Source organism: Pituophis catenifer, unplaced genomic scaffold (genome assembly GCF_029215685.1).
Source record: "Pituophis catenifer annectens isolate HBS135680 unplaced genomic scaffold, rPitCat1.0.hap2 SCAF_10, whole genome shotgun sequence".
Classification (NCBI taxonomy): Eukaryota; Metazoa; Chordata; class Lepidosauria; order Squamata; family Colubridae; genus Pituophis; species Pituophis catenifer.
Genome location: NW_027256890.1, coordinates 19465810 through 19487475, shown reverse-complemented (window position 1 = coordinate 19487475; position 21666 = coordinate 19465810). Strand labels below are relative to the sequence as shown.

Below are 21666 nucleotides of genomic sequence, written 5' to 3'. Positions count from 1 at the left end.
AACAGTTGCATCCAATTTGATAGCCTGGAAAGACAACAAATAAGAATTAATTTGGCTCAAGTTTTGTTTTTGTTTTTATCTTGTTAGTTTACAAAGTTTCCTCTTGCTACTTTCAGCAGCCTGCGCGGGTTTGGCGCAGCCCCCGCGCGCCCCCGCGCTTCCCATCTGTGCGCGCCCCCGCCTCATCCAAGCCCCCGCCCCCTCACACCCCGCCCTCCGGATCTGGGCGGGGGGATGCCGCCCCCTCCCTCCTCCCTCCCTCCCTCCCTCCTTGCGCGAGCCAGAGCAGCGCTCGCAAAGTTGCGCGAAGCCAAAGCCAACTCTTTGCACCGGATTGCGCGCGCCGGGGGGGTGGGGGGTGCAAGTAAATTGCAACTGGAAAAGGGGAGGGAGGTCTTCTCCCACCCCTGGGCTGGGGAAAGAGGATTTGGGGGGGGGGAGAGAGGAAGGCCTGGGGGGGACAGCCCCCAATTTGGAGCCCTTCTCCCATCTCTGCTTTGGAGAACCCCCGAGTTTTGGGTGGGTGGGTGGGTTATCCTGATGCATCTCTATTTTGGGTAGGGGGAAAGCAAACTCCCCCTTGTTTGCCCTCTAAACCCCGGGGAGAAAAAAGCCCCCACCCCAGGATTTAAAATCAGGGGTTCACTGGCTTGGAAAAACGGGGTTCAGGTTAGCCCCCTACTCTCCCCCTCCCCAGATCCTCCCATCTCTTCTTTTCTCCCTATTTTCTCCCACCCCCCACCCCCTTTGCTAGTTTTTTTATTTATTGCAGTTTCCAACTTCCCAAAACTCCGGAAAAAATCCAGCAAATTTATCTTCGATTCGGCTGACCTACAGCGATGCTGAGATTTGGGGTACGCAAATAATCTTGGGGGTGGGGTGGGAGGGTGGGATGAAGCATCGGAAAAGGGGTTTTCCTCCCGCCTGATGCCGTTATGGGGGGTCTGTAGCTGGTCCATCGGTGGCAGGAGGTCCTAAGGGGGGAGGCAGAAACCCCGTTAATTTGGGGGGGGGGTCTTCCTGGGGTCCCAAATCCGGGGCATGCCTTGGCTAGCTTTCTGCTTCTGGACTTGGCCTTCTCAGTTTGCAAGTGGCTTCCCAGCTGGGGTGCTGGAAGGTGGGCTGAGGCTGCTGGGGACTCAGGAAAAAAAAAATTGGGGGAGGGGGCTTCGGTTCTTCTTGACTTCGTCCGGTCAGCATGGCTGCCAAGTGGTTCAAAGAATTCCCCGCCAACCTCAAAACCGTCTCGGATCGTCCTAAACCCAGCAGTGGGCATCATGTGAGCAAGCCAAGCGGCAGTGCCCGAAAAAACTTAGCATCGCCCGAAGCCGGACTGGCATCGCTGCCCGGGAAGAACCGGAAGAACTCGGCCACCGAGTTGGTTGGCACCAAGACTCCGTTGGCACCGGGGAAAGATGGCACGAGTAGCCGCTTGTCCCGCGACAATCTCCAGGGACTTTTGCAAGCCGCCGCGGGGAAGATGCGCAAGAATTCGCGGGTGGAAGGGGCCCCCCCGGAGGACCCCGGCTGGGGGCCCCCCAAAGGGCCCCCCAGTTGTGGGGGGTACATCAACCGTCTCATCAAAGTCAACGCCCAGGAGAAAAACGCAAAGAACTTTTCAGGATCAGCCCCCAATCCCAATCCGGTCCCGCCGGCCGAACCGGAGAAGCCCAAGCAAGAAACGGTAAAGGTGCCATTACGGTTTGCCACTTTTGGGGGGTTTTGGAAGATGAAGGGGTTCGGGGGTTTGAGGTTTGGGGGTGGGGTCTGTGTTGCCATCCGTTGGTTCGGAGTTTTTTTTAAAAAATGGGGGTTTGGTTTGGAGGGAAGACGAGCAAATGGTAGGAAAGGCATTTCCCAAAAACTTTCCCAAAAAAGTTTTGCTGTCCGTTAATTTTGTGGGGTTTAAAAATTGGGATCCTCTCCTTCCCGTTTGGGAAGAAACTGGGCAGATCTTACAAAATCCAGTTTTGGAGAAAAAGGATCCGGCGATGTTTATGGATGTCTGAAGTCTCTTTCTAATTTTCTTCAGCCAAATTGCAAGGAAGGAAAGAGAGAGAGAGAGAGAGAGAGAGAGAGAGAGAAAGAGAGAGAGAGAGAGAGAGAGAGAGAAAGAAAGAAAAAGAAAGAAAGAAAGAAAGAAAGAAAGAAAGAAAGAAAGAAAGAAAGAAAGAAAGAGGGAAGGAAGGAAGGAAGTGAGAGAGAGGGGGGGGAGGGGGAGAAGGAAGGAGGGAAGAAGGTAGCAAAGGAAGAAGGAAAGAAGAAAAGGAAGGAAGAAAAAGAAAGAAAGAAGGGAGTGGGCGAGGGAAGGAAGGAAGAGAAAGAAAAGGAAGGAAGAGAAAAAGAAAGGGAAGGAAGAGAGAAAGAGAAGGTAGGGGGAAAGAAGGAAAGAAGAAGAAAGAAAGAAGGAAGGAAGATAGTGAAGGGAGAAGGAAAGAAGAAAAGGAAGGAAGGAAGAAAAAGAAAGAGGGAAGGGAGAGGGAAGGGGGGGATGAAGGTAGTGAAAGAAGAAGGAAAGAAAAGGAAGGAAGAGAGAAAGAGAAGGGAGGGGGAGAAAGAAGGAAGGAACAAGGTAGCAAAGGGAGAAGGAAAGAAGAAAAGGAAGGAAGGAAGAAAAAGAAAGAAAGAGGAAGAATTATATATATATATATATTTATATATTTATAAATATTTTAAGCCTCCCGGAGCCGCTTGGATGGACAGATGGGGGCCACAGAAGTTTAATCAATAAGCTATAAAACGATGATTTTATTTTTAAATCCTTTTTTGGCAGGTTATCATTTTGGAAGATTACGCCGATCCTTACGATGCCAAACAGACCAAGGGCCAAAGAGATGCTGAAAGATTAGAAGAGAATGACGGCTACATGGAGCCTTACGACGCACAACAGATGATAACCGGTAATCGTGGTTTGTTTCAGAAGAGATCAAGATTGCTTTTGAACTCTGCTCCTTAACCTCCCACCCCCCACTAGATCAAATATTCGGGCAAAACGGCAGAGAAAAGTTCCCGTTGTAACTTCGGTCACTAAACGAACTGGTTGTAAGTCCAGGACGGTTACCCTCCGTGCTTAGTGGCCTCTTTGACACCCCCACCCCAAATTTTAACCTGGTTTTTAAATCCCCCACCCACCCGCCTTCTGACGCTTAAGAGTGGGAGACGTAATTTTTCCAGATCATCAGAAGTTTGCAACGCGCGGCGGCATCGAAAAGCTGCAACAATGCAAAATTCACACAAAACGAGTCAGCCAAAAAAAACGAGCTGGAGTTTTGCCCGGTGTAACTAGAACTCCCCCACCCAGAGCTGAGACAGCCTGCAGAGAAAAACAGGAAATTTTAGCACCGGAAGTTGGAATAAAAACAGGCCATTGTCGGCGGGAGACACGGATGAGGGGAGAAGCAATTGGGGGGGGAATTGGTGTCCCCGTTTCCAGCCATTTTGTGCTCCTCTGGTTGAGCCTCCGGGGTTTTTTATTTTTATTTTTATTTTTTTTAAGCCCTCCTTGCAAACCGAGCTTCGGTTGTATGTATGTAACACTGGTTTCTGAACCTGTGCAGAGTGTCCCTTGTTTTTGGTTGTTGAAAAGAGTCCTCCTTGCTTTTCCACGAAAGAAACGCCTTGCAAAATAAACGAGCGAGAAGGCCGCGGGGAAAAAGAAAAGCCCCCCCCCCCCCCCCCCGGCTTTGATCGGAGGAAAGGCGTGAGCTCAGCTTCATGAGGACTAGTGGGTTTGTTTTGCGTGAAACAAGGGGGAAAAAATGAAGTTATTGTTTATGGTTTGGGTGATTCGGGGAGGGTGGGAGTGGGATTAGAGCGGAAAAAGAAAGCCGTGTAAAATAAGAGGTTAATTTATACATTTGGTTATACGACTACGATAAAAATATCAGAATTTCTTTTTCTTTCTTTCTTTCCTTCTTTCTTTCCTTCCTTCTTCCTTTTCCTTCCTCCTTCCTTCCTTCCTTCCTTCCCTTTGCTTTCTCCTTCCTTCCTCCTTCCTTCCTTCTCTCCTTCCTTCCTTCTTTCCTTTCCCTCCTTCCTTCCTTCCCTCCTTCATTATTTTTATTTATTTATTTATTTATTTATTTATTTATTTATTAAATTTTTATACTGCCCTTCTCCCGAAGGACTGAGGGTGGTGTACAGCCATATTAAAACAACATATACCCACACAATTTAAAAACAGTTTAAAATATATTAAAAATTTGGCCCTTATATTAAAAACTACAAACACCCAATTAAAATTCATTTTCTAAGCCAGCCCGGCCTGTTGAAACTTATGTCTGTTAATTTGGATATCGTTTATCCTTTTTCCATTCTTTCTCATTTTCTTTTTCTCTCTCTCTTTCTTTCTTCTTTTTCCTTTTTGCTTGTCTTTTCCTCCCTCCCTCCCTCTTTCTTTCTTTCCTTCCTTTTCCTTCCTTTCTCTCTCTTTCTTTCTTCTTTTTCCTTTTTGCTTGTCTTTTCCTCCCTCCCTCCCTCCCTCTTTCTTTCTTTCCTTCCTTTTCCTTTCTTTCTCTCTCTTCCACTTCTTTTCTTCCTTCCTTCCCTCCCTCCACTTTTTCCTTCCTTCCTTCTCTCCTTCCTTCTTTCCTTTCCTTCCTCCTTCCTTCCTTCCCTCCTTCCTTATGTCTGTTAATTTGCATATCATCTGTCCTTTTTCCATTCTTCCTTTCTCATTTTCTTTCTTTCTCTCCCTTTCTTTCTTTCTTTCTTTCTTTCTTCTTTCTTTCCTTTTTGCTTGTCTTTTCCTTTCTCCCTCCCTCCCTCCCTCTTTCTTTCATTTTCCTTTTCTCTCTGTCTTCCTCTTTCTTTCTTTCTTTCTTTCTTTCTTTCTTTCTTTCTTTCTTTCTTTCTTTCTTTCTTTCTTTCTTTCTTTCTTTCTTCCTTCCCTCCCTCCCTCCCTCCCTCCCTCTTTCTCTCTCTCTCTCTCTTCATCAACTTATATTAAATGGGGAAAAAAAAACGCACCCTCCTCTAACACCCAATAAACAGAGCATATTTCCACCCACATCTTCACCCACCCCTCTGTCCTTCCCTTGTAGAAATCCGACGACGGGGGTCCAAGGACCCCTTTGGGGGGAAAGCCGTCCTGCTTCTGGGTGAACCAGGAGCCAAGGGAGACTTGGGGGTCAAAGTCCCGGCCTCCAAACCCCTGCAGCTTTACGACACCCCTTACGAACCAGCTGAGACGGGCTCCAAGTTCGAGATACGCCTCCCTTCGAGCGACGAACGGCCGCCGGCCGAGTACGAGCAGCCCTGGGAGTGGAAGAAAGACCAAATTGTTAAAGTTCTCTCCGGTAAGGAAAAGAGGGGGTGCCAAAATTGGGCAGGCGGGGAGATCGTGTCCCACAAAAATATAGATTTTTATCCAGCGGAGATTTTCCTGCAGGGGATCAGTTCGAACAGAGAAAAGAGTAAGAAAGATCAATTTGGAAGGACGCTCCCCTTGGGCAATTCGTTTAAATCCTGGTTTAGTTATCATTTAAATGGGCTAAAAAAAAATTGCCCTAGTTTTCATTTATTTATTTATTTATTTATTTATTTATTTATTTAATTTTTTATACCGCCCTTCTCCCGAAGGACTCAGGGCGGTGGACAGTCAAAATAAACATATATATATAAAAATGTGAATAGAAGCAATAAATAATAATTAAGTCAATTTGGCTTATCAGTTAAGTTAGGATCTTCAGAATAAAATTTACACAATTAGGAAAATGGTTTTGATTGGTCCGTTGAGGCGTTCAACAACGTGTTCGGGATCGAAACTAAAATCTAAACCAAAATAAAATCTGAAAATGTCCCTTTTTACTTGTATCCGTTTCATGTATTCGTCATCATTTATACTTTTATCTGTTATCCTATATACGCTTGACAAATAAATAAATTAAAAAAAAATAAACCACTTTTGTGTGGGTGTCTTAACTAGGGAATCTCAGCTTGTTCGTATCCTGAGCCATCAGGATATGAACAAACCCAAACTTGGCTTCTCATCCTGGTTTGTTTGCAGAGGAAGTCAGCTGAGTTTTTCCAAGCCTGGAGATATTTGGGGGAAGCCCCCTTTTCACAATCTTTCTCATGTCCTTCCTCTCTCTCTCTCTTCCAGTGCAGTTTGAGGGTGCGGAGAAACTCGTGACGGCCACTGAGATGGTCGTTGCGTCACCCCAGCCCCAATCCTGCCCGAAAAACTGGCCCTCCAAGAAGGTGAAGTCTCCCACAGGAATCGAACCGGGGCTGGATGGAGAGCGAGTGGATTCTGCCCTCGTCTTGGAGAAACAGCCGTAAGCCACCCGGGATCTGGTCTAGCATCCTCCCTAAATCTTATCTATTTGTGTCCTCAAACTGTTTCTTAATCCTGGCAGCTTTAAGTGGGGTGGGCTTCGACTCCCAGAATCCCCCATTTTGCATACTTTAAGATGGATGGACTTCCATTCCCAGAATCCCCCAGCCAGCATGCTTTAAGAGGGATGGATTTTAACTCCCAGAATCCCCCAGCCAGCATGCTTTAAGAGGGGTGAACTTCAACTCCCAGAATCCCCCAGCAAACATGCTTTAAGAGGAATGGGCTTCAACTCCCAGAATCCCCCAGCCAGCATGCTTTAAGAGGGGTGGGCTTCGACTCCCAGAATTCCCCAGTTTGCATGCTTTAAGACGGATGGACTTCCATTCCCAGAATCCCCCAGCAAACATGCTTTAAAAGGGGTGCGCTTTGACTCCCAGAATTCCCCAGTTTGCATGATTTAAGACGGATGGACTTCAACTCCCAGAATCCCCCAGCCAGCATGCTTTAAGAGGGATGGGCTTCAACTCCCAGAATTCCCCAGTTTGCATGCTTTAAGACAGATGGACTTCCATTCCCAGAATCCCCCAGCCAGCATGCTTTAAGAGGGGTGGGCTTCGACTCCCAGAATCCCCCAGCCAGCTGAGGACTGTGGGAATTACCTGCTCTGAATGATCTCCGCAAAGAAGAGAGGGAAAATCCGATTTTTCCCTTCCTTGCAGATGGTTCCATGGCTCCATCACCCGAGCCGAGGCCGAGAGCCGGCTGCAGCCGTGTCCGGAGGCCGGCTACCTGGTCCGCACCAGCGAAATGGGGCCCACCAAGTACTCCATCGCCCTCAAGTGAGTGACCGAAACCCTGCTCGGCTCAGGAACTGAGTCCTGACACCTGCAAATTGGTGTTGACAGATAGTCCTCGACTTACGACGGTTCATTTAGTGACCGAGGTTACAACGGCCCTGAAAAAAAGTGTCTTTAGGACCGTTTTTTTACCCTTGTAGCAGGGGGTCAAAATTCAGACGCTTGGCAACTGATTCGTATTTATGACCATCGCGTCCCGGGGTCTCGGTTTTGCGACCGTCCGACCATCTGGAAAACCAGATGCGTTGAATGACAAACTCTTCCTAACTTCACATCTGCATTGATTCCCTTAACGACGACGGCGGCCGTGGAGCAAAATTCCCTGAATGGTCTCACTTAGCGACGGAGCTTTGGGGCTCGGTTGTGGTCCTAAGTCGAGGACTATCTGGGTTGCCCCTTCCAAGCCTTTGGTGGTTTTTATTTATTTTTATTTTTTAAAATCCTGACTCTTCTCTCCCTGCGCCTGGCTCGAAACCGGGGCTGGGCGCGACCAAGCTTCCTTCCTCAGGATGCTGGACTTTGAAACAAATCAAGGAAAGAAAGAGAGGGAACGTTTGTGTGTGTGTGATTGTGTACGATTGTGTGTGAGAGTTGAGAATCGGGAGCTCAGCTAAGTGGGAAGGAAGGCTGGACAGCCCACCCAAAACAGATTGTCCCTTTCTGATTCCCTCTCTTCCCTCTTTGGATACTTGAGTGGGGGGGGCGGGGGGCAGCCTTCTGGATCCATCCCCGCCCGCTTGGAGAATAAAAATAAAAGAATCCCGTTTAAACAGGCTTTAAAAAGAATGGATTTCTTTAAGAAAAGAAAGAAAGAAAGCTTTAAAAAGTAAGAATTTCTTTGAAAAGGAAAGAATGCTTTAATGAGAAAGGATTTCTGTAAAAAAGAAAGGATGCTTTAAAGAGAAAGGATTTCTGTAAAAAAAGAAAGGATGCTTTAAAAAGAAAGGATTTCTTTTGAAAAGAAAGGATGCTTTAAAAAGTAAGAATTTCTTTTGAAAAGAAAGAATGCTTTAAAGAGAAAGGATTTCTGTAAAAAAAGAAAGGATGCTTTAAAGAGAAAGGATTTCTGTAAAAAAAGAAAGGATGCTTTAAAAAGTAAGAATTTCTTTTGAAAAGAAAGAATGCTTTAAAGAGAAAGGATTTCTGTAAAAAAAGAAAGGATGCTTTAAAAAGAAAGGATTTCTGTAAAAAAGAAAGGATGCTTTAAAAAGAAAGTATTTCTGTAAAAAAGAAAGAATGCTTTAAAAAGTAAGAATTTCCTTTGAAAAGAAAGAATGCTTTAAAAAGTAAGAATTTCCTTTGAAAAGAAAGAATGCTTTAAAAAGTAAGAATTTCCTTTGAAAAGAAAGAATGCTTTAAAAAGTAAGAATTTCTTTTGAAAAGAAAGAATGCTTTAAAAAGTAAGAATTTCCTTTGAAAAGAAAGAATGCTTTAAAAAGTAAGAATTTCTTTTGAAAAGAAAGGATGCTTTAAAGAGAAAGGATTTCTGTAAAAAAAGAAAGGATGCTTTAAAAAGAAAGTATTTCTGTAAAAAAGAAAGAAAGCTTTAAAAAGTAAGAATTTCTTTTGAAAAGAAAGGATGCTTTAAAGAGAAAGGATTTCTGTAAAAAAAGAAAGGATGCTTTAAAAAGTAAGAATTTCTTTTGGAAAGAAAGGATTTCTTTTTTAAAAAAAAGAAAAGAAAGGATGCTTTAATGAGAACTTCTTTTAAAAAGAAATACAGAATAACCGAGCTGGAAGGGACTTTGGAGGTCATCTAGTCCGACCCCCTTCCTCAAGCAGGAAACCCTATCCCATTTCAGCCAAAGGTGGTCCAATCTCTTTTTTAAAAAACCTCCAGTGTATTTTTTTTTACAGGGAAACGAGGGTCATGTTAACTAATATTATTTTTGGGGTGTTGCTCTCTCTCTCTCCATTTCCCAGGACGAGTCAGGGTTGCGTCCACATCATCGTGGCCCAAACGAAGGACCATAAATATACTTTGGACCAAGCCGGCGGCCTCTTCGACACCGTCCCCGAAGTAGTTGGCTACTACTCGACCGAAAAGCTGCCCTTCAAAGGAGCCGAACACATGACTCTCCGCTATCCGGTCTCGATTCCAAGCAAGGTTCCTTAAATCTCCCAGTTTAGACCAGTTTTGGGAGGAATTGGGGAAAATGCGGTGGACAACCGGACAGTCGGTCCAAGTCGACGGCGGCCTCGCCGAGCCTTCGCTTCGGCTGGAGATGTCGATCCATCTTTTTCTTCCTTCTCCAGCAAATTTTATTCCCGGCGCTTCACGATGCGATAGGATCGGACTTTTGGGTAGGAATTTTGGGGTGGGGGGGATACAGCAGGGGGGGCCTGGTTCCCTCAACTCCCCCCCCTCCTTTGGCTGGACGCTGCATTGATAGGAGTGGAATTGAAAAACAATCAGTCAGTAGCTGCTCCGGCGGCTTTTTTGAGCCAAATTCTCGGAGTTTTCTTTAACGAGATTTATTGAGAAGAAAACAAGGGATTCCAGTCAATCACCACAAAAAGCCAAGTGGATTTTGCTTGGGCTAAACTGGGAGGTTTTGATTTATTATTAATATTATTATTATTTTTCTGAACGGTTTTCTTAGGGATCCGGTGGGGAGAGGCCGATCTCTTCGCCGTTCCTCCAGAAATCAAATAAAAATGCTCCAAAGCGTTTCGATTTCTTTTTATAGCATCTTAGCTCCTCTCTATCATAAACCATTGACAAATCGTTTGTTTAGTGACTGTCCGGAGTTATGACGGTGCTGAGAAAAAGAGATGGCTGACCCTTACTCGCACTTGTGACCGTGGCAGTATCCTCCGAACACGATCAAAAATTGGGGTGTTTGTTAACCGGCAAATATTTATGACGGTTGCAGGATCTCGGGTCTGTGGGTGTGTCACCTGATCCCCGTTTGCCCCCTTTCGCATCCAGTTTCCGACAAACAAAATTAACGGGTTTGCGTAAGGGCAACAATTGAGCAACAATTCAGAAGGGCTTCTCCAAAAGTTCTCCGTGAAGATCGCTTGGTGGTCTCCCATCCCCGTTAAAAGAAGACGTAGAGGCAAGAGAGACACAGAAAATAGAAATGGAGGTTTCCATCCAGACCTTCCCTTTGATTTTAGAGACCCTTGTACACTGACTTGGGTTTCCCCTCCCCCACCCCTTTAAGAAACACTGATCCATCCTGGTTTAATCGTGGTTTAAAAAATGCAGGAGAAAAATCGGCTGCTTTCTGACAAAAAAAACCTTTTTTTTGAAAAATTAGTTTGCTGGCTGCTTTATAGCTTTGGCTATAAAACTGGAGTCAATCTGAAAAACGGATCAACCCTTTGCTCCGGGCACCCACCCACCCAGTTTCCTCTGCTGGCAGGATCAAATCCCGGCATTGTTTCCACTTCCTTCCCTCCCAATCTAAAAAAGAGATGTTGGTTTTTTTGGACAAAGCGCTGTGGCGCCCGTCTGGCTTTCTGTATAGACTGAAAGTGATGGAGATATTTATTATTTTTTTTATTTTGCTTTTTTTCGGGTGCAAACTCTGAATCGTGGCTTAGCTGCTGCAGTCATTGCCCACCATGCTTCTGCACAATCCCTGGGGCATTGTGGGGAAGCACCTCGGTGCATACGCAGCCCGTCCTCCCCCCTGGGTTTTTTATTTTATTTATTTATAATTAAATTTATATACCGCCCTACTCCCGAAGGACTCAGGGTGGTGAACAGCCAGAAAGTAAAATATACATAATACAAATGTTAACGGGTTGCAAATGGGTTGTGCAACATTGTTTTGTTAGGGGTGGGGGATACTGGTTTCTGAAGTCGAAATGGACAGCTGTGCAAAATGCAGACTTTGGTGTCAAATGGATGAAAGGCGTATTTTGAAAGAGGATGGGATCTTGGGGCAGGAAAGAAAGAGAGAGGAAGGGAGAGAAAGAAAGAAAAGGGAAGAAGAGAAAGAAGGAAGGAGGAGAGGGGGGGAAAAGGATGAAGGAAGGGGAGGAAGAGAGGGAAGGAAGGATGAAAAAAGAAAGGGAGGAGGAGAGGGAAGAAAAAAGGAAAGGGGAGGAAAAGAGGGAAGGAAGGATGAAAAAAGGAAGGAAGGAAGGAGAGGGAAGAAAAAGTGGAAGAAGGAAGGGGAGGAAGAGAGGGAAGGAAGGATGAAAAAGAGGGAAGAAAAAGTGGAAGAAGAGGAGAGGGAAAGAAGGATGAAAAAAGAAAGGGAAGAAAAAGTGGAAGAAGGAAGGGAAGGAAGAGAGGGAAGGAAGGATGAAAAAAGGGAAGAAAAAATGGAAAAAGAAGGGGAGGAGGGAAGGAAGGATGAAAAGAGGGAAGAAAAAGTGGAAGAAGAAAGGGAGGAGGAGACGGAAGGAAGGATGAAAAAAGGAGAGGGAAGAAAAAGGGGAAGAGGAGAGGGAAGGAAGAAATGGAGGGAGGGAAGAAGGAAGGAATAGGAAGAGGGAAGGAAAGGAAAGGAAAAGAAAAATAAGGGAAAAAAATCACCTTTAGATACAATGAAAAAATAATTCCATCCACTCAGGTTTAGAAATTAATTACTACATCTCCAAAATGTCCTTTGGCTGGAATCTTTTTTTTTTTTTTCTAAAAGCTAAACATTTCACAAATCTAAGTTTTCAGCACAAAAGAGGGATAACGGATAAAAAAAAAAACTCTGAAAATTGAAGATCATAAAAAAACAAAACTTTCTGCTCTCAGTTTTTTTCCCCCAAAGACCAGAATTGAGCAAAAAAAAAAAGGACTGAAAATCTCTTAAAAATAGAGCGAAGCTGCCCTCGTGTGGCCAAAATGTAGAATACAGCTAGCATTTTTTTAAAAATCATTTTTACATCTTTAAATGCCCTGCATAAATTGTATTTTCTCCCCTTAAGTATTTTGACTTTACATCCTTGTCCCGATCGTTTGCCAAGCGGGATGGCAGTTTTATAAAATACAAACAAACCCTTTTCTTTTTAAATTTAGTGAAAAAGGGGGGGGGGATTGGTAAAAAACATTCCTTGCTCGTCCTTTAATTTTAAATTTAAATTAAATTAAATCTCCACACAAACATCACACTTGGAAAGTGAGGAAATCTCTTCAGTACTGATGGAATCCATGTCTTCACACAGGTCCGAAAAAACCTCCCAACCATTTAAAAATAACATCAAATTTTTGCAACCAAATTCCTTCCTCTTTCTTGTTCTCTTTTGTTTTCTATTTTTTTTTTCCACCCTCTCTTTTGCATTTTCTCCTTTTGAGTATGACACCACCAAATCCTCAGCTCTGGTGTTTTGTGTGTGTGTGTGTGTCTTTTGTCAGAAATGTCACAAACGAGAACTTGGGGGAAGTTAAGAATTGCGACACGACAAGGGGAAGTTGCCATGTGTCTGCATCCAGAGAAGGAAGCAAGGAGTGAACGAACTCCGAAACTCGGTATAGCCAGGAAACCAGCTGCAAAACAAAACACCACGGGGTCAACTTAGACAAAGGAAGAAACCCCAAAAAAGTTAAATTGCAAAATATCTGAGTGTTTTGGGACCCCTGAGGTCATCCAGACAGACCCTTTCTCTTGCTCAGGCCACTTCCCCTCTGCAGTTTTGCTCTGGGGATCACCGAGGGATTCCCCCATTTTTTTTTTCTCTGAAATGTAGATTTTTCTGCTTTGAATGAAAACCCGATCGGAAAAAATTCACGGGGATTGCTTGCATTCCAGGTTTCGCTTCCACAGACACACCCACAAAAAGGCTCAGCTAAAAAACCCCAAATTTGACACCATCTTGGCAGTGGTTTTCCGGTGGCGAGATAAACCTTAAGGCACAAAATCTTCCGATGCACACCCAGAGCCTTGACTGAGAGCCAGAAACAAAAAAAAAGAAGAGATTTTTTAATTAAAAAAAAGAAATGAATCAGGCCAATCGGTATAGAAATTTAATAAAATAAAATAAAATAAATTCTCTACCCGGGTGGGGTCAAAACTGTTGCATATTGTTTTGAAAATGCAGAGAAAAATCGGGAACAAAGTTGGAGGGGGACCTTAGAGGTCAACTAGTCCAACCCCCTGCTCACGCAGGAGACGTACTAGGGATTCGAACCGCCAAACTGCCGACCTTTCTGATCGACAAGCTCAGTTTTCTTAGCCACTGAGCCACCTAGCCAGGCGAAATCTGGGGGCCATCGACATATAGGGGGAGAGGTTCAAACACCCAAGAATTCTAGAGATTTGATTTTGAATTATTTGACGGCCTTGGGTAAAAAGGATCATTTTTAAACTAATGGCTTTGAATGCTAAACTCAACTATTTTACCTGGAGAGAAATACGAGAAGGAATCTCGCACTCTGTTGAGGTGGGAAAGGTGAAATTTATTGCAACTACTGCTAAAAAGGATAAATTTTGTCACTGCTTTAATGTCCCTGGCCTACAGAAGCTCTGAGCATTGTGGGGTTGTGTTTTGTTCCTTTATAGCTTTTGCAAGCTGGATTTGGCAAGGATCTGTTGCAGATCGTTGGTAGATGACATCAGCTTGGAAGATTGGATTTAGGATTTGAAACCCAACCCCCACCCAACTCAACTCAAGTCCAATCCAAACCCAACCCAACCCAACTCAACCCAATACAACCCAAATCCAATACAACCCAACCCAAATCCAATACAACCCAACCCAAACCCAACCCAACTCAACCCAATGCAACCCAACCACAACCCAAACCCTACCTAACCCAACTCAACCCAATACAACCCAAATCCAATACAACCCAACCCTACCTAACCCAACTCAACCCAATACAACCCAAATCCAATACAACCCAACCCAAACCCAACCCAACTCAACCCAATGCAACCCAACCACAACCCATACCCAACCCAAATCCAATACAACCCAACCCAACCGAAACCCAATTCAACTCAACCCAATGCAACCCAATTCAACCCCAACCCTACCCAACCCAACTCAACCCAATACAACCCAAATCCAATACAACCCAACCCAAACCCAACCCAACTCAACCCAATGCAACCCAACCACAACCCAAACCCAACCCAAATCCAATACAACCCAACCGAAACCCAATTCAACTCAACCCAATGCAACCCAATTCAACCCAATTCAACCCCAACCCTACCCAACCCAACTCAACCCAATACAACCCAAATCCAATACAACCCAACCCAAACCCAACCCAACTCAACCCAATGCAACCCAACCACAACCCAAACCCAACCCAAATCCAATACAACCCAACCGAAACCCAATTCAACTCAACCCAATGCAACCCAATTCAACCCCAACCCTACCCAACCCAACTCAACCCAATACAACCCAAATTCAATACAACCCAACCCAAACCCAACCCAACTCAACCCAATGCAACCCAACCACAAACCGAACTCAACCCAAATCCAATACAACCCAACCAAAACCCAATTCAACTCATCCCAGTGCAACCCAACCCTACCCAACCCTACCCAACCCTACCCAACCCTACCCAACCCAACTCAACCCAAGGCAACCCAAATCCAATACAACCCAACCCAAACCCAACCCAACTCAACCCAATGCAACCCAACCACAATCCAAACCCAACCCAAACCCAATACAACCCAACCGAAACCCAATTCAACTCAACCCAATGCAACTCAACTCAACCCAAAACCCTACCCAACCCAACTCAACCCAATACAACCCAAATCCAATACAACCCAACCCAAATCCAACCCAACTCAACCCAATGCAACCCAACCACAACCCAAACTCAACCCAAAGCCAACACAACCCAACCTAAACCCAATTCAACTCAACCCAATGCAACCCAACTCAACCCCAACCCTACCCAACCCTACCCAACCCAACTCAACCCAATGCAACCCAAACCCAATACAACCCAACCAAAACCCAACTCAACTCAACCCAATGCAACCCAACCCTACCCAACCCTACCCAACCCAACTCAACCCAATACAACCCAAATCCAATACAACCCAACCCAAACCCAACCCAACTCAACCCAATGCAACCCAACCACAATCCAAACCCAATCCAAACCCAATACTACCCAACCGAAACCCAATTCAACTCAACCCAATGCAACTCAACTCAACCCCAACCCTACCCAACCCAACTCAACCCAATACAACCCAAATCCAATACAACCCAACCCAAATCCAACCCAACTCAACCCAATGCAACCCAACCACAATCCAAACCCAACCCAAATCCAATACAACCCAACTGAAACCCAATTCAACTCAACCCAATGCAACCCAACTCAACCCCAACCCTACCCAACCCTACCCAACCCAACTCAACCCAATACAACCCAAATCCAATACAACCCAACCCAAACCCAACCCAACTCAACCCAATGCAACCCAACCACAATCCAAACCCAACCCAAACCCAATACAACCCAACCAAAACCCAACTCAACTCAACCCAATGCAACCCAACTCAACCCCAACCCTACCCAACCCAACTCAACCCAATACAACCCAAATTCAATACATCCCAACCCAAACCCAACCCAACTCAACCCAATGCAACCCAACCACAAACCGAACTCAACCCAAATCCAATACAACCCAACCGAAACCCAATTCAACTCAACCCAATGCAACTCAACTCAACTCCAATCCAAACCCAAACCCAACCCAACCCAACTCAACCTAATGCAAGCCAACCACAACCCAAACTCAACCCAAATCCAATACAACCCAACCGAAACCCAATTCAACTCAACCCAATGCAACTCCAATCCAAACCCAACCCAACTCAACCCAATACAACCCAAATCCAATACAACCCAACCCAACCCCAACCCAACTCAACCCAATGCAACCCAACCACAACTCACAACCTAAACCGAACCCAGCCCCAACCCCAACCCAACCCAACCGAAACCCAACTCAATTCACCCCAATGCAACCCAACTCAACCAACCCAACCCCACGCTAAACCAACCCCAACCCAAACCAACCCCGAGCCAAGCCAAGCCAAACCAAACCAAAACTCTTTATTACAATCGTTAACCAGCCTGATTTGGAAGCAACATTGAAAATAAAGTGATTTTTAGAAGTTCAGTTTGCAAACTTTGTTTAAGGACTGGAAATTAAAAACTTTGCTGTGTTTCTCCTAAACGTCAAAACAGACGTAAAGATGTGGACAGAACACAAACCAGATGCTGTCCATAAGATCATATCCAGGTTGTCAATTATTAAATACCTTTCATGTCAATCACCAAAAGGGACAACTTGGCTGGTGATTTTGGAAAGGGGAGGGGGAGGGCAATGGGGGAAAAAAATTCCCCACCATAATATCCAACACCTCTTCAAATCAAGACCTGCCAATCAGACATGATTTTTTTCCCTTTGGAGAGTGTCCGTCGATGCTTCACTCCCCTTTCCACTTCGATGGGGTGTTAAGACCCCCACCAACCCCCCCGCAACATGTTAGGTAAGGAAGAAGGTTTGCTCCCCGCAAAACCCACGCACCCACCCCCGCTTCCGTTCTCACCAGGCATCACCCCAAATTCAAAACAAAACAAAAAAACAAAAAACAGAGGACAACGGATGGCAGATTTCGACACCGCTTCCCTCCCAACCTGTCGAGTTTCTCATCCCGTTTGCGAGGTTGCTCAACTGTTTGTCTTCCTCTCGAGATCCCTTTCTCACGCTTCGGGGGCAGCCCCTCCTCCCTCCTTCCCTCCCTCCCCACCCCCCATAGGCCTAAAACCCCAGAAAAAAACACCTCCTGCCACGTGGGCCCAGGGACCACGACGCTCGTGCATTTTTTGATTCCACGTTAATCCTGTCCCAAATCCAAGACTTCAATGAAACATTTGGCTCGTCTCCTGCTCAAAACTCTGCAAATAATTTTGCTTGGGTTTTTTTTTTTAAATCTCCTGCAGAAGCCCCCCGAAAGTGTATAAATCCAGCGGTTTGGAGGGGGGCACCATTGCAAAGAGGGCCCCCCCTCGATTTTTTTCCTCCCTTTGTCTCACAAAGCAGTCGAGCCTAGCGGTTACAGGACAACTGATTTTCGAGGATTTGGATTGATGCCGGCGACAAAATTCCTCCTTGGGAGTGAGACCCCCCCGACATCGGAATAAACAGAGTTTGTCCCCCCCCTTTAAAGGCATCAGATAAACCGTGGTTGTTTTTGCTAGGATGCAGTTAGTCCTCGACTTACGACATTTCGTTTAGTGACCGAAGGCACTGAAACAAGGGACTTTTTCACACCAAACCATGGTTTGATGGAGCTGCCAAAATTCGGACCCTTGGCAAGTGACTTGTATTTATGACAGTTGCCTTGTTCCGGGGGTTTCCTTTTTGCGACCTTCAAGTCAAGAGGGAACGGCTGACTCGCTTAGCAACCGTGTGGGATCCAAACTTTGGGCAACTCTTGTTTTCAGGGCCTCAAAGGATGTGTGGTTGGTCTCCGGGAAGAGTTCGTGAGCCCTGGATTGCAAAACTCCATGATTTAGTCACTGTCTCGGGTGGAGGAAAGAGGGAAGAAAAATAAAAACAGCTCCACGTCAGTCACGAGTTTACACCCATTACAGGGAGGGGGCCTCAGTTTCCAGCTTTGATTTGAAAACAAAGTTTGAGAGCAGAGTTCCCCAACCTTTATAATTCCCCGGACAGCATGCTTTAAGAGGGGTGGACTTCCCCATTTAAGAGGGATGGACTTCAGCTCCCAGAATCCCCCATTTAAGAGGGATGGACTTCAATTCCCAGAATTCCCCATTTAAGAGGGATGGACTTCAATTCCCAGAATTCCCCAGACAGCATGCTTGTAGATGGGTGGACTTCAACTCCCAGAATTCCCCATTTAAGAGGGATGGACTTTGACTCCCAGAATTCCCCAACTAGCATGCTTGTAGATGGGTGGACTTCAATTCCCAGAATTCCCCATTTAAGAGAGGTGGACTTCAACTCCCAGAATTCCCCATTTAAGAGGGACGGACTTCAATTCCCAGAATTCCCCATTTAAGAGGGATGGACTTCAATTCCCAGAATTCCCCAACTAGCATGCTTGTCGATGGGTGGACTTCAATTCCCAGAATTCCCCATTTAAGAGGGATGGACTTCAACTCCCAGAATCCCCCATTTAAGAGAGGTGGACTTCAACTCCCAGAATCCCCCATTTAAGAGGGATGGACTTCAGCTCCCAGAATCCCCCATTTAAGAGGGATGGACTTCAATTCCCAGAATCCCCCATTTAAGAGGGATGGACTTCAATTCCCAGAATTCCCCAACTAGCATGCTTGTCGATGGGTGGACTTCAACTCCCAGAATCCCCCATTTAAGAGAGGTGGACTTCAACTCCCAGAATCCCCCATTTAAGAGGGATGGACTTCAGCTCCCAGAATCCCCCATTTAAGAGGGATGGACTTCAATTCCCAGAATCCCCCATTTAAGAGGGACGGACTTCAATTCCCAGAATCCCCCATTTAAGAGAGGTGGACTTCAACTCCCAGAATCCCCCATTTAAGAGGGACGGACTTCAATTCCCAGAATCCCCCATTTAAGAGGGACGGACTTCAGCTCCCAGAATTCCCCATTTAAGAGGGATGGACTTCGACTCCCAGAATTCCCCACCCAGCATGGTTTAAGAGGGATGGACTTCAATTCCCAGAATCCCTCATTTAAGATGGATAGACTTCAACTCCCAGAATTTCATGCATGGTGGCTAGGGAATTCTGGGAGTCGAAGTCCACCCCTCTTAAAGTTCGGAGAAATCCCCGCTTTAGCCGTTTTTCAACAAAAGCACGAAAGTCGAAAGTAGCACCTTATGCATTTATTCGCTCGGAAAAAAAATGCAGCTGAACGTTTTTTAACTCCAAACTTTAACAACGTTTTTAGGTTGACTTTGCAGTAAGAACCCCGTTTGCAAATTCTGCAAATTCAGCCGTTTCAAATCCATCCTTTGGCCACTTCCTCCTCTCTCTTTCCCACAAAGGGAAAAACTGATCGGATTGAATTTTCTCAGTTTCTGGCTCCTCCCATTCATCTCCTGTATAAGTAGTCCTCGACTTACAACGGTTCGTTTAGTGACCATTCCAACATACAACGGCACTGAAAAAAGGGGATTTAGGATTGTTTTTCACACTTAACGACCTCAAAAAGGGGACTTAGGACCGTTTTTCACACTTAACGACCTCAAAAAGGGGACTTAGGGCCGTTTTTCACACTTAACGACCTCAAAAAGGGGACTTAGGATCATTTTTCACACTTAACGACCTCAAAAAGGGGACTTGGGACCGTTTTTCACACTTAACGACCTCAAAAAGGGGACTTAGGGCCGTTTTTTCACACTTAACGACCTCAAAAAGGGGACTTAGGATCATTTTTCACACTTAACGACCTCAAAAAGGGGACTTAGGACCGTTTTTCACACTTAACGACCTCAAAAAGGGGACTTGGGACCGTTTTTTCACACTTAACGACCTCAAAAAGGGGACTTAGGATCATTTTTCACACTTAATGACCTCAAAAAGGGGACTTAGGGCCGTTTTTTCACACTTAACGACCTCAAAAAGGGGACTTAGGACCGTTTTTCATACTTCACGACCTCAAAAAGGGGACTTGGGACCGTTTTTTCACACTTCACGACCTCAAAAAGGGGACTTGGAACCGTTTTTCACACTTCACGACCGTTGCAGCATCCCCAGGGACACCTGATCCAAATCCAGACAGTCGGCGACTGACTCATATTTATGACGTGATCCCCTTTTGCGACCGTCAGACAAGCCAAGTCAATGGGAGGGAAGCCGGATTCACGCTTAACGACCGCTTTCCTAACTTCCCCAACTGTAGTGATTGGCTTAGCAACCTGTGTCCAGAAAGATAAAACGTAAAACGGGGCAGCCCTCCCTTAACAAACGTCTCGCTTAGCGACAGACATTTGAAGCTCCGTTGGGGGTGGTAAGTCGAGGACTAGCCTGCACTTTCTGGGAGGTTTTCGTCCCCTCGGAGTCCCAAAGTCCGAATTTATAACTGGCCCTCAAAGTTAAAACAAAAGGAAAAAAATAATAATAATAATAAAGCAGAATTGCCAAATAATGCCCACGCTCTGACCTTTGAAAAACAACACAAAGGAAAGAACATCGCACAGACACACAAACACACAAACACACACACACACAACAACTCTTTTGCAGAACCAACAGCAGCAGCCAAAAAAAAACCACACCCAACAACTGCCCCCCAAAATTAAAAAAAATAAAAATAAAAAGTGTTGTAATAAGGAAGCTGAGCTGGTTCTCTTGAGAACAACTTTCCCTTGTAACCCAAAGCTGTATGAAGGGGTCCGTAGCCCCCCCCCAAGTCTCTTGCTTGCAATAAAGGGGTGGGGGTGGGAGACAGCTTGCAATAAAGGGGGGTGGGAGACAGCCCCCCCAAAATCCATGCACCGCCATGTTTCCTCGCCGCGCAGAAAAAGGCACCCCGAATTCATAACTCCGTGAAAACTCCGTCGGCACCGGAAACAGAATAATAACAACAACAGGATCACAGAGTTGGAAGGGCCCTTGGAGGTCATCTAGTCTGACCCCCCTGGAGCCCAAGCATCTGCCATTTCTGACCGATGGCAGTCTAGTCTCTTCTCGAAAGCCTCCAGGGATGAAGCTCCCGCAACTTCCGAAGGCAACTTCTGTTCCGTGGGTGGATTGTTCCGTGGGCGTCCCGAATGATCGAATATTTTTTAGGCGATCTCCCCTGCCGATCAAACTCTTCCAAAATTGAAAAAAAGATTAATGGAAAAAATTCATTTTCAAAATTGAAAAAAAGAGGACAAAAATTGTCCTCTTCCAAACCCCAAAAGTTTAAGTTAAAGGGGGGGGAAAATAAAATAAAAAATAAAAATTTCTCCGGTAAAGTCAATTAGCAGATTTAACCACTTCTGCTGATTCACATCAGTTGTGTTTGGGTTAAAATCTTCACTTTTTGCAAAAGTCTTTTTTTTTTCTCTCTCTTTCTTTTTCTTCCTTTCCCTGCTGAAAAATGGTATTGAAAACAGGCCTGAAATGACTTTTGGATCATTAGAAGATAAACTGAACGATGTATTTCCGTATCCCTGGAGGAGGGGGGAAAAAAAATCAGTCCAAAATGTGTATTTTTAAGGCAAAAAGGAAAACTTAAAACTCCTGTTTTTCGGGTAGGAAAGCTATAAAGTTCCCAGACTTGAGGTAGGATGAGTGAATGTGTCCAGTTGGATAACTGCTTTAAAAAAAAAATGATTTTAGGGAAAATATATATATATATTTTTAAAAAAAGCAGGTATTTTGATGCAGATGGATGCAGAAATGGAAGTTTTTGGGGAACAGCAGGTGGAAATTGACAAAATAAGTGAAGAGACCTGGGAAGAAAAAAAAAACCTGACTAGGTAGAGGAAAAAAAAAAGCGGTGAAACTGACCGGATCTGAAAATCAGGTTGAAAGAGATTTCCCATCTATCAAAAACCTTCTTTAGATGTTCCGTTCTTTGCAAGGCATTGTTGGGAAGGCCTCCCGTGACCTGCAAACCATCATCCACAGCATCTTTC

The 21666-nt window shown here is 45.1% G+C and overlaps 1 protein-coding gene across 2 annotated transcripts; it reads left to right on the top strand.

The window, feature by feature from the left end:
* The first annotated feature begins 1036 nt into the window (after nucleotides 1-1036).
* SHE (Src homology 2 domain containing E) lies at nucleotides 1037-9700 on the top strand. Of its 2 annotated transcripts, none has more exons than XM_070951450.1 (6): nucleotides 1037-1684; nucleotides 2774-2900; nucleotides 5043-5297; nucleotides 6104-6278; nucleotides 7000-7119; nucleotides 9061-9700. In XM_070951450.1, the coding sequence occupies exons 1-6, from the start codon at nucleotides 1199-1201 to the stop codon at nucleotides 9251-9253; spliced, it is 1356 nt and encodes a 451-aa protein (XP_070807551.1). In that variant the 5' UTR covers nucleotides 1037-1198; the 3' UTR covers nucleotides 9254-9700. The 2 variants fall into 2 exon arrangements, with proteins under 2 accessions (XP_070807551.1, XP_070807550.1); XM_070951449.1 differs by having other exon boundaries at nucleotides 1037-1690.
* The last annotated feature ends 11966 nt before the right edge of the window (nucleotides 9701-21666 follow it).

What these genes read in the sequence shown, in the direction of transcription:
- SHE (XM_070951449.1), top strand. Translation starts at nt 1,199, where the DNA reads ATGGCTGCCAAGTGGTTCAAAGAATTCCCCGCCAACCTCAAAACCGTC. An exon ending in CTCGTCTTGGAGAAACAGCC is followed by an intron (nt 6,279 to 6,999) that starts GTAAGCCACCCG and finishes CCTTCCTTGCAG; the next exon opens with ATGGTTCCATGGCTCCATCA. An exon ending in AAGTACTCCATCGCCCTCAA is followed by an intron (nt 7,120 to 9,060) that starts GTGAGTGACCGA and finishes TCCATTTCCCAG; the next exon opens with GACGAGTCAGGGTTGCGTCC.